This window comes from Pongo abelii, chromosome 6 (genome assembly GCF_028885655.2).
Source record: "Pongo abelii isolate AG06213 chromosome 6, NHGRI_mPonAbe1-v2.0_pri, whole genome shotgun sequence".
In the NCBI taxonomy this organism is placed as follows: domain Eukaryota; kingdom Metazoa; phylum Chordata; class Mammalia; order Primates; family Hominidae; genus Pongo; species Pongo abelii.
The window spans coordinates 147,194,619-147,206,889 of record NC_071991.2 but is presented as its reverse complement, the minus strand read 5'-3'; the positions used below and the strand labels follow the sequence as shown (position 1 = coordinate 147,206,889).

The window sequence follows — 12,271 nt, the reverse complement described above, 5'->3', positions numbered from 1 at the left end:
CTATAAATGAACCAATAAAAGAAAAAAAGCTGTAGAAGATATGGAATCGCTTTAGATAAGTCTCTGATAGGTGACTAAAGGAACATCATTATTTATCCTAATAATTTTTTTGTAACTCAACAATTTACTCTTCAGCAGGCACTTATCGAACACACACTATATGTCAGACTGAACACTGGGGCTATGCTAATTTTCAACGGAAGAAAATTGAAATTTTAATTAAAGACCACTTGGATATAGAGCATAGTCACTGAGCAGATTGACTGAAGGAAGATGATGAGGGAGTGGACAGAAATTGTTACAGGAGAAATTGTGTTAGGTTCCAATAAAGATATTGACGATCTAGGTAAATACATAACTAGTTACTCACAGAAGATCGTGGCTTCACCTCCCCAGTGATTCAAGAATTCTCTCAATGTGAGTATGGCAGGATGGGGAACAAGGAGAGCGTGGATCATTGAGATCCCAGAAGGACTCCAAGTCTTTATGTTGGTCTAGTCCCCCCAAATCTGGATACAAGTCACCAGTCCAGCTGATTTCTGCTCTACTTCCCCATCCTTCCAGGCCTCACTGCTTCCTCATTCCCCATGTTGGAAACCCCAGGGTGGAACCCAGACCACCTGAGCACACCTACTGCAGTGGACCGCTGCCCACTCCTAGGAGTGGTTGAATTGCCTGCCTTCACCTACCTCGATGTCTCGCTCTGCTTATAGCAGAAGCCAGGCCAGAACACCCAGAAGCCCATTCAGCCTCTACAGCAGGGGCCGGGCACATAGAAGATGTTTCCAAGTCAAACATATACCATATTGACTCCTTGAGATGAGTCTGCAGTGCAACTGTTATCAAAGAGTAAGAGTCTGGGAAACTTCAGATAGTGTCATGTCCTCACTTTTGGACCAAGGGAAGGAAGGAACCCAGGGCCACCACAAAGGCCTAATGCTGGTAGAAGTGGTGGTGGCTGGATGCCAAGTCCACCTTCCAGTTGAGAACATTAACAGTTCTGGCCCCTGCTGGTGAGGCCCCCACCCCTGCTGGGAGATATGGGATAGTAAGTGCTTGGCTTTTACAAAATTCTGCTCTTTTGTTTCTCAAAGTTTTATGTTCAGTGCTCCAACAACTCAGGGAGGTAGTGTGTGTGTCAGATATTATTATCCTCGTTTTATGGATGAGGACACTAAGAACAGAGAGGTCAAACGACCGATCCAGAGTGACACAGGTGGCAATAGGTGTAGACAGGGCCAAAAGCTCTAACAGGAGTCCAGCACCCTTCCCCTCTCCCACACTGCCGTTCGTAAGGTACCCGTGCAATGTATGTTGTGAAAAAGGAGATGGCTCTGTAAGAAACAAAAGGTGGCATAATCATCTTTCATTTGCAGTTCGTAATAATGTTATAATTGATATCTAAATTGGTGCTGTGGTCTCTAGAAGAGATTCACATATGAGGGGCACGTATTATTGCTACCAAACGGAAGCACTTTTTATGTGTATACTTGTCTTTGGGATTTATTTTGCTAGCTGGAGACTGTGGCCTTCAATCCTCTTTTCCTTTCTTCCATGAACACAGGTTCAGCAGCTGGACATGGAGAACCAACGCTCATCACCTCTGTCGTTCCCCAGTGTTCCACAAGAAGAAACCTTACGTCAGGCCCCTGCTGGACTCCCCCGAGAAACTCTGTTCCAATCCCGCGTTCTTCCTCCCAAAGAAATTCCCTCTTTGTCTCCCACCATTCCCCGTCAAGGCTCCCTGCCGCAAACTTCCAGTGCTCCCAAGCAAGAGACTTCTGGCCGGATGCCACATGTGCTCCAGAAGGGACCCTCACTCCTGTGTTCTGCCGCTTCGGAACAAGAGACTCCTCTCCACGGCCCCCTGGCTTCCCAGGAAGGGACCCGGTATCCACCCCCAGCTGCTGCTGACCAAGAAGTCTCCCTTCTCTCCCACTCCCCCCACCACCAGGAAGCCCCCGTTCACTCCCCTGAAGCTCCTGAGAAAGACCCCCTGACCCTTTCCCCAACAGTTCCCGAGACTGACATGGACCCCCTGCTCCAGAGCCCGGTTTCCCAAAAGGACACCCCTTTCCAGATCTCTTCTGCAGTCCAGAAGGAACAGCCGCTCCCCACGGCAGAGATCACCCGCTTGGCTGTGTGGGCTGCCGTCCAAGCAGTGGAGAGGAAGTTGGAGGCCCAGGCCATGAGGCTACTGACCCTGGAAGGCAGGACGGGGACAAATGAAAAGAAGATAGCCGACTGCGAGAAGACAGCCGTGGAGTTCGCGAACCATCTGGAGAGCAAGTGGGTCGTGCTGGGGACCCTGCTGCAGGAGTATGGGCTGCTGCAGAGGCGGCTGGAGAACATGGAGAACCTGCTGAAAAACAGAAATTTCTGGATCCTGCGGCTGCCACCCGGCAGCAATGGAGAAGTTCCCAAGGTAAGCACATCCCAACAGGGGCTTCCCAAGGAAGTGATCTGAATTGGAGTGTGGTTTAGGAATGTAGTGTAATATGAAAGAAAGGGGTGATTGAGAAAGGAAAAAATATAGTGATCCCAGTTGCTAGGACGTGCCAAAATCAAATTATTTGTCCTGTTGATGAGAGTATAGGCTAGTACAGAAATGCCCCTGGGATCGGGGGTTGTTAGTTTGGAAGGGTGTTCAGCAGAGCTGTCCATGGTGTGAGAGACTATGAAGGCAAAGTGAAGGCCGATGAGAGCCGTGGAGAGGCTTTACCATCAGTCACTGAGGGTGCGTTAGCTTCACAATTGCCGCAGAGGAAGGAGCTTGGGTTAACCCTCACAAGGATCTGTCCTGCTCCACATTTTTATGAGTTCACTTATAAGCCATGTTAAGTGCCAGGAAAACTGATTTCAAGAGGTTTCCTTTCAACAGCTAGAGAAGTTAGGTTTCCAGAAGGTTGTGAAAGAGCTTGAGTGTGGACTGGCTTGCTTTCTCTTCAGTGCTGCTGCCCCCCTTTCACAGCCATATGTAGGGAGAAAACAGACTCTGTTCTCTAGCCCGGCATGTCTCAAATGTTACTGTGCACATGGATCTCCCCGGGATCTTACTGAATGCAGAAGCTATTTAGTAGGTCTGAGGTGGGGTCTGAGAGTCCGAATTTCTAGCAAGTTTCCTGGTAGCACCATTGCTGCTGGTCCACAGACCATGCTTTAGAGCTGCAAGAATTATATCCTGAAGGGGAGGAAAAGGATCTGACAAGACAGGTCCCTCACTCTCTGGGGCCAGGACAGTGGCCAGACTTCTAGAAAAGTCCTAGGTGAAGGCCCAGAGCCAGGAGTTTGGGCCTTGGGATTGGCCAGCTGTGGGCCTGTCACTGCCTTCCAGCGGTTCTGAGCCGAGTTGTTGTGTGGTTTCAGGTCCCTGTCACATTTGATGATGTTGCTGTGCACTTCTCAGAGCAGGAGTGGGGAAACCTGTCTGAGTGGCAGAAGGAGCTCTACAAGAACGTGATGCGGGGCAACTACGAGTCCCTGGTTTCCATGGGTAAGGAGAAGCCTTCGCTCGCTGGGGGCTGCCTGGACACCAGCTCAAGGTGCATTCATAAACTTAGGGAGTTCTGAACCCCAGCAGAGCCAATAGTCGCAAGCAAGGAGAACAGAATTTTAGAGATCACAACAAATTACAGCAAACGCCCTCATATACCCACACACATCAGAGTGGCCCAGGCCAGAATGGCTTGTAAATTGAGACCCCACTCTCGGAGAAGCTGCTGGGGCAAGGAGGAGGAGAAAGACCTAGACATCAGTGGTCTCCCCGTCATCATATTTTTCCCCATGGGGACCCCTTTTTAAATAAATTAGTTTGTCCAGCAAACTATTATTAAGGAAGGAAAAAAGAATGAAAGAAAAGTGTGCTGAGTGTCTCCTGTGTACTAGCCACATTTGAGGTGCTGTACAAGCATCATCTCCTTGGACCCGCACAGCCAAGATGTTGGGGAGGCTAAGACAGGTGTTCACACTCCTGTTTGATGATTCAGGTGCCTGAACACTGAGGCTGTGATCAGGGAGGTTAAATGCTTGTTTCATGGAGATCTGTCTTACCCCGAAGTCTGTAGATTCTTGTGATTTTAATTAAGAATATTTAAGGATGAAAACCTGGAAAAATATACTTTACTTAGATATGTATATGTGTGTGTATATATATATTTGTTTCTCTGATATGGAGAACTTTGTGGGTATATACAAAAAAACGTTATCTTAAACATTTAAATGTGTTGTCACATAGAAACTTTGATTCCAGCTAGAATTGATAATTTTATACATACCTTTCCATAGGATACATTCCCTTCCTTTTAAAATTCTTTTTTCTTTTTTTAATTGTGTTTTTTAATTGTGAAAATTCAACAATTTAAATGATTTATGTAATTAAGAGCAACCACCACCCATTCACCAGTACCACTCCCCAGAGGTAACCACCATGAACACTGTGGCCTGTGTTCTCTCTCGTCTTTTTTTGCATGTGCAGATATAAGCATGACACATGCACTGACCCACATGCAGTTTGGGGTTTGCACAGAGGGGCCTGTTTGCCTATTTTACCTAATGTGGGGGTGTAGAGAGTGTTCCATGTCAGCACACATAGGCCTCCTTGGAAAGACAGTGCAGTGTTCTACGTGAACCATTAGGGCTTTTGACCTTTCTGCTGTTGCTAAACAGTAGGTTGATTCTGTTTTTCTCACTGTTACAAAGTGTTATGATAAACATCTCTGTGTATTTGTGCACTTCTGTGTGTTACAGTAGGACAGATACTAAGAAGTGGGATTGCCAAATAAACAGGATGCACATTTACAGTTTTATGGCTACTGCCTGGTGCCCTCCAGAAAGCTGAGCCAGTTGATATTTCTGCAAGGATGTGTGAAAATGCCACTTCATACCCTGGCCTGAGCTGATGTTCTTCTATTTTAAATATTAGCCTTTTTTATAGGTGAAAAAATGATACCTTATTTATTTATTTATTTATTTATTTACTTTTTTTTTTTTTGAGACGGAGTCTCGCTCTGTTGCCCAGGCTGGAGTGTGGTGGCACGATCTGGGCTCACTGCAAGCTCTGCCTCCCGGGTTCACGCCATTCTCCTACCTCAGCCTCCTGAGTAGCTGGGACTACAGGCACCTTCCACTGCTCCTGGCTGATTTTTTTTTTGTATTTTTAGTAGAGATGGGGTTTCGCCGTGTCAGCCAGGATGGTCTTGATCTCCTGACCTCATGATCCGGCCGCCTCAGCCTCCCAAAGTGCTGGGATTACAGGCATGAGCCACGTGCCCAGCCTACCTCATTTATTTAAATATGTATTCTTTGATGATCGGTGAACTTGTGCATCTTTTTTTTTTTTTTTTTTTTTGAGATGGAGTCTCGCTCTGTCGCCCAGGCTAGAGTGGAGTGGCGCGATCTCGGCTCACTGCAAGCTGCGCCTCCTGGGTTCACACTATTCTCCTGCCTCAGCCTCCCGAGTAGCTGGGACTACAGGTGCCCGCCACCGCGCCCAGCTAATTTTTTGTATTTTTAATAGAGACGGGGGTTTCACCATGTTAGCCAGGATGGTCTTGATCTCCTGACCTTGTGATCCACCCGCCTCGGCCTCCCAAAGTGCTGGGATTACAGGTGTGAGCCACTGCGCCTGGTGAACTTGTGCATCTTTTTATATATTTATTGGCCACTCATATTTCTTCTATGAATTACCTATTTATAGCTTTTCAATTTTACTAGTTATAGAAGTTCTTTATGTATAACTATGGATATTAACCCTTTGCCATATGTCAAACATGTATATATATGTATAATATTTCCTCCAAGTTTCTTCATCTTTTAACTTTATTTCCAAAGAACTGCAAACTCATTTTATGTAAGAAAATCTATCAATATTTTATGGCTTTTAGATTTTTATCAGGATTAGTTTGTTTTTTCCTTTTTTTGAGACAGAGTTTCACTCTTGTTGCCCAGGCTGGAGTGCAGTGTGCGATCTCGGCTCACTGCAACCTCTGCCTCCCAGGTTCAAGTGATTCTCCTGCCTCAGCCTCCCGAGTAGCTGGGATTACAGGTATCCGCTACCATGCCTGGCTAATTTTTTGTATTTTTAGTAGAGACGGGGTTTCACCATGTTGACCAGGCTGGTCCCAAACTCCTGACCTCAGGTGATGCATCTGCCTCAGTCTCCCAATGTGCTGGGATTACAGGTGTGAGCCACTGCACCCGGCCAGGATTAGTTTTTTACTTTACAAAATTTCAAATATCTTCTGCCTTTGTCATGAAAACCTGGGCAGGTTTTGACCACCTCTGAGCAACATGATCCCTCTACCCCCCGCCGCCACGCACACACACACACCCACACACCCCCACACACCCACACCCCCACACCCCCACACCCCCACACCCACAGTGGGCTCTTGGGAAAAGGGGGGGAGGCTTGGCGGTTTTCTGTTATGGTCTCCAGTCGAGGAGCTGCTCCTGGAATCACATGCCCACAGATGATACCTTAACAACATCCAGTGCAACCTCATCCCAGAGCATATTTTTTTCCCTTTCTTCTGCCCAGACTATGCAATTTCCAAACCAGACCTCATGTCACAGATGGAGCGCGGGGAGCGGCCCACCATGCAGGAGCAGGAAGACTCTGAGGAGGGCGAAACGCCGACAGATCCCAGTGCTGGTGAGTGGCTAAAGGTGATCTGCAGCTCTGCATTCTAGATCTTTCAGTACTCAGGAAGCCCCAGCATGAGGCAGCACAATCCAAGGTAGGCCCTGCCAGGATATGTTAGCAGGAAGGAGGCCCGCAGGTGCCAGGACCTGCTTTGGAGTGCCGTGATCACCAGTGGCCCAACTTGTTGATTAATGGGAATGCCGTTGGGTTCACTGTCTCAGGAATTTTTTGACATGACCATGTGTCACCTCACTCTCTGTAGGAAATAAAGCAAGAAACTCAAAGAAAGGCAGTCCCTTGTCAAGCAGTCATTAGTGCTTAAAATTCCTGGAACTTCCAAGAAAAGGGCCACATCCCTGAGTCCTGCAGGTGGTCAGTGGAGGGATAAGGGGCAGGCATGGAGTTTACCAGGAACATCCTACATGCACAGCTTCAGCAGGACAGCATGTAGGTGGAGTCAGCAGATATGCACCCAGCGAGACTGACCAGAGGCTGTGTGGCTTACATGCACACTCTGGTGTGAGGCTGCCTATATCTGAGTACAGTTTTTCTGCTTACTGGTGGTGGGATTTCAGTTGCTTGATCTTTTTAGAGTCTCAGTTTCCTCATCTATAAAATAGAACTGGCACTAATATCTAACCGTAGGGCCTGGCACAGTGATTGGCACGTAGCAGTGGCTCAATAAACACCAGCCGCTGTTGGTGTGCCTGGAGGTCGCCCTATTCACAGCAGCTGGGTCAATGGCTCACACACTCACACTGCGGGTGCTTTTGTGGTGCGTGGTTGCTCTCTGAAGCCCCTGCTTTGGAACTGCCCTTGGACTTGCATCACTTACCTCGATGGTCATCAGCAGAAGCTGATCCTTGTCCTTCGTGGGCAGGTGTGGTGTGTGAACATAGCTGAGTGTTACTGGCGATTATGTCTGCTGAAAAAGGATGATCCACCTGGAGAACTCTGTTTGCGGCCAACAGCCAGGTCTTGTTAGGAACTAATGTTGTTGATTTGGGGACCTATCAACTGGCTCCAAGCAGATGTTCTAGGAACATGGGAGTAATGTTGGCCCCATGTACTGAGTGGGAAGGTGACTTCCGGGAGAGACAGAATCCTGTAAAAATACAAGTGCTGGCATGTCCCAGATAAATCCAGCGGTATCACTTTCTATGGACTTGCCTAAAATTTAACTCGAGGGGAGGGGCTAATCCTGAGTTCATTCTGGCGGACAGAAAAGAGGAATTTAAAAGTCGATGAGGATGAGGGATTGGTGAGTGTGGCACATGGCAGGGTGAACTTTTGGTTGAGGAAAATCAGTCTGTACCTTAAAGGTTTGAGTGGCCACATCCAAAAGCAAAGGTCAAGTAGAAACAGAGAGATTCTAGGTGGAAGAAGTGAGAAAGAAGTGTTGGGAGGCAGAGAATGAGAAGTCAGGAGAGATGATTTGTGGTAAAAATCCTAAAATACAGTCTGCTGTCCCAACGGGGCCTTGCGGTTCAGGTGCTGCTCTCATAGAATTTTCTTGGAAGGACTGGATGCAAGAGCATGGATCCCCTTTCTCTGTCTGCTTTTCCCTGCCTCATCACAGATGGCCTCCCACAGAATGGGGCCGGAATTGAAAAGCAAATAACCCAAATCCATTCGGCCCTGGGCTGGGTTTGTTCTGACACATGCACATCCACAGGAGCTTCTGCTGGAAGAAGCGGCCTCACAGAGGCCTCCTTGTGTGGCTGAAATGTGTCATTTGTTCCAGTCACCATCTCCAGGCCCTGGGAGTCTGCAGTGGGAGGACAGGGGAGGACATAGGTACCGCTGCCCCACAGAGTGGGCCGCACACTTGCACCTCTGTGCTAAACCAAAGGCCCCGGCCTCGCCATTGCAGGCTGGTTCTGCAAAACTGCAGGTATCAGAGCCGTAGCACTCGAGTGGTAACCTGTCCATCCAAGCGCCTTCTCCTTTTGCAGAATGGCAGCAAATCCAGCCATGGGCTAGACCAAAAGTATGAGACAAAGGGGGAAAAGTCCAGAAAATTGAGACTTCTCATAATTCCAAATATACCAAACATGACAATTTTATGAATTGGCTAAGTACATTCATTCAATAAACTATCATTTAATGGTTGGCTTCGCAAGGGCAAAGAGATCCAAAGATGATTCAGATGTCAGCCCTCCAAATACTCAGAACAGGGGCTCCCATTCGTTCACGGCCCTGGAAGAGTGGCCATGGAGGCCGGGGAAGCCAGGCACCATCTTCACCTAGCAAATTGGCAAAGAGTAAAGCGAACCAGAAGGCATGGCTGAAATCTGTGTGCTCAGACATTGCCACTCAGGGTTCATCATTTCAGTCTCTCGAGAAAGCAATTTGATGCTTTCTAGTCTTAAAATATATATGTATTCTTTACTATATATATATATAGTTTTGTTTTTGAGATGGAGCCTTACTTTGTTGCCCAGGCTGGAGTGCAGTGGCGTGATCTCTGCTCACTGCAACCTCCCACCTCCTGGTTCAAGCAATTCTCCTGCCTCAGCCTCCTGAGTAGCTGGGATTACAGGTGTGCGCCACCATCCCCAGCTAATTTTTGTACTTTTTTTTAGTAGAGACGAGGTTTCACCATGTTGGTCAGGCTGCTCCTGAACTCCTAATCTCAAGTGATCCACTTGCCTCAGCCTCCCAAAGAGTTGGGATTAAAGGCATGAACCACTGTACCTAGCTTATTTTTAAGTATATTTTAAATATTTTAAATGTTCTTACATTTGACCTAATAATTTACTTCCTGAGAGTCTAGCAGGAAAAAGAATCCAAAATATAGATTAAGATGTACAAATACAAATCACAGTGTGATAGACTATTACACACTAAAATCACATTTATGAAGAGTTTTGAAACCATAAGTTTCACTCGTATGTTTATTTAGTTCATCAGATCTCTTTGGTAGCAGGTACTGTGTCAAGAACTATATTAACCCTGAGGCCCTTGCCCTCAGACTTAACTCCTGTGGAGCGACTGACATTAACAACCAAAACACCCCCCACAGATGAAAGCACGGGCACCAGCTGTGACAAAGCTGAGACGCAGAGCATCCAGGACTGCGAGACACACGACAGGGAAGGTGCCCTTGAATTTGGGAAGTCAGAAAGGCCTCTTCGAGGGTGTGGAATTTCTAGTGGAAACCTGAAGACTAAGTAGGGCTCTGGTTGCTCCGTAGAGAACTCACTGGAGGGGGGTTGGTCTGGAAGCTAGGAGACTACTTGGAGGTTCTTTCTGTCTTCCAGGTAGGAAACCTTGGCATCACCCCAAGAGAGAAGTGGCTGTTGTCAAGATATATTCTGGCAGTGGACTAGGAAGGACTTAGGGATTGGTGGGTGTTGAATAGGAGGGCTGGGGAGGTGCTAAGGATGGCCCCCAGGCCTCTGGCTTAAGTAAGAGTAGAGGGAGGGTAATGTAAAGTTCAGATTTGGAGAAACACTGAGAATTCCGTTTTGAACACGTTAGGTTTGAGATCCCTGTGAGACATCAAAGAGCAGGTGTTGAGAAAGCAGCTGAATAAAGGAATCTGGAGTTCAGAACAGAGGTCTGAGCTAGAGACATCTGGCCTTGGCACATTTGGACATTTGGGTGTTGGCAGCAGAGTTAGATTAGGTTGCTCAGTCTGTAGAGGGGGAAGAGAGGAGAACACAAGCCATGCCCTGCAGAATCCTGGCTTTTGGGGCAGATTCGGGGATTGGGAATATGTTGTTCATGATGGGGCCCAGATGTTAGTATTTTTTAGCTTCCAAGGTGATTTTCATCTGCAGCCAGGGTTGAAAACCACTGTTGTAGGATTTGGAAAAAGAAGGAGCCAGAGGAATCAAAGGAAACAGAAAGAGTGGCCAGAAAGGTAGCAGGAAAATTAGGATAGTGCCTTGTTGGGTATTTCTAGAGAAGAATGTTTCCAGAAGGAGAGAGTATGCCCAACCATGTTGTATGCTGCTGTGTGGTTTAGGAACAGGAAGACTAAAAAGTGTCCATTGGATTGCAAGCTAAAAATCATCAGTGACCTTAGGAAGACAAACATTGGTACCTTAGTGGAGGTGGCAGCCTGGTAGTCAGTGGGTGAGGAGCAGGTGGGAGGCGAGGAAGTAGAGAGATGGCAGGTGCTGACAGTCATTTCAAGAAGTGTAGCTGTGGGGGAGTGGAAATATGGGACAGTTGGGAGGATTCTTGTTTGCCTAAGATGGGGATCGCTAAAGCCTGTTTGAAATGTTGATGGGAATGATCCAGTTGATAGGAGGATTAAGGATGTAGAAGTGGGAAATGTAACTATAGTGAGGTCAGTGATGTAAGCAAAAGTAGATTTAAAAAAACTGGATGGAAACATACCAAAGCCATATTTCTCTATGTTTTTTAAAATGTTCTGATGTGAGCATATATTACTTCTTATTCAGTAAAAATATATTTTTTAAAACAGTACACAATGAAAGATTGAGTTGAGCAGGGCAGATTGAACATGTATTTATTCCCACCTTCCCAAATCCTTCCTTTTTTTTTTTGAGATGGAGTTTCGCTCTTGTTGCCCAGGCCGGAGTGCAATGGTGTGATCTTGGCTCACTGCAACCTCCGCCTCCAGGATACAAGTGATTCTCCCGCCTCAGCCTCCCCAGTAGCTGGGATTTCAGGCATGTGCCACCACACCTGGCTAATTTTGTATTTTAGTAGAGATGGGGTTTATCCATGTTGGTCAGGCTGGTCTCGAACTCCCGACCTCAGGTAATCGCCCGCCTCGGCCTCCCAAAGTGCTTGGATTACAGGCCACCACACCCGGCCTCCCAAATCCTTCTAAAACAAGAGTGAAAAAACTTTTAAAAAGAAAGGAGAAACAGCAATGAAGTTTTTCAGCCCTGAAGCGGGTGGATAGATGTGGTGAGCTGAATCTGAAATTGGTACTGGGGAAAACTGAGAAGAAACCCAATTTGCACCCCCACACCTGCTTGGGGCTCAAGAGTTAATAGTACCAGAGACTCTAGGGATCCCTGGAAGTAGGAATGAAGTGAGGCTAAACACAGACAGCTGGCTGAACATCTTTTAAAGAGACTGCTTAATGCTCCCCTCAGCTCTCATTGCATCCCTCAGTCCCTACTGCAGGCATCTGCCTCTCCCTAGTCCTGATATGTGACAGGCTTATTCTCTGGAGAGGGTGCAAAGGAGGCTGTCTGGACATGGGCACCAGGCACAGTTGAGGGTGGGGCACCATATTGAAAACAGGGGAAGAAGGAGACTTGACGTGCAGATATTGAGATCTCCAGCCTTCTTCTCTAACTCGACTCCCAAAATGTTGCCAACACCCAGAATTAAACCCATTGGGCAGGATATTGGAAGAGCCTTATCTGGAGACTTTTGGGACCAGCCCAAGAGGTTTCTGAGTCAAATGACTTGGCCAAAGCACCCTATGGGCCAAACAGAGTCCCATAGTTAGCAAGCCCCACCCAAATGCACTCAACTCCCTGTTCTCTTGAGTGTCCCCTTTTAAGTCTCCATGGACAACCAAGAACCAGAAGACATTTGGGAAAAGTCTGTGGTGTACAGAGACAAGTAAAGAAATCAGAAAAAATATATTTAGAGGAACAGAGACCATGCAGAGAGGAAAAATGTATATATGAA

The 12,271-nt window shown here is 47.1% G+C and overlaps 1 protein-coding gene across 2 annotated transcripts in view; it reads left to right on the top strand.

Annotated features, from left to right (window-relative positions):
- The window catches only part of ZNF777 (zinc finger protein 777), a 29,964-nt gene that overhangs the window by 3,314 nt on the left and 14,379 nt on the right, over positions 1–12,271 (top strand). For both annotated transcript variants that reach the window (XM_024250362.3, XM_024250360.3), the window contains exons 2-4: positions 1,565–2,425; positions 3,367–3,493; positions 6,539–6,652. In XM_024250362.3, the coding sequence (XP_024106130.1) occupies positions 1,580–2,425; positions 3,367–3,493; positions 6,539–6,652 (1,087 nt within the window). In that variant the 5' untranslated portion in view covers positions 1,565–1,579. The remainder of the gene's footprint in view (positions 1–1,564; positions 2,426–3,366; positions 3,494–6,538; positions 6,653–12,271) is intronic.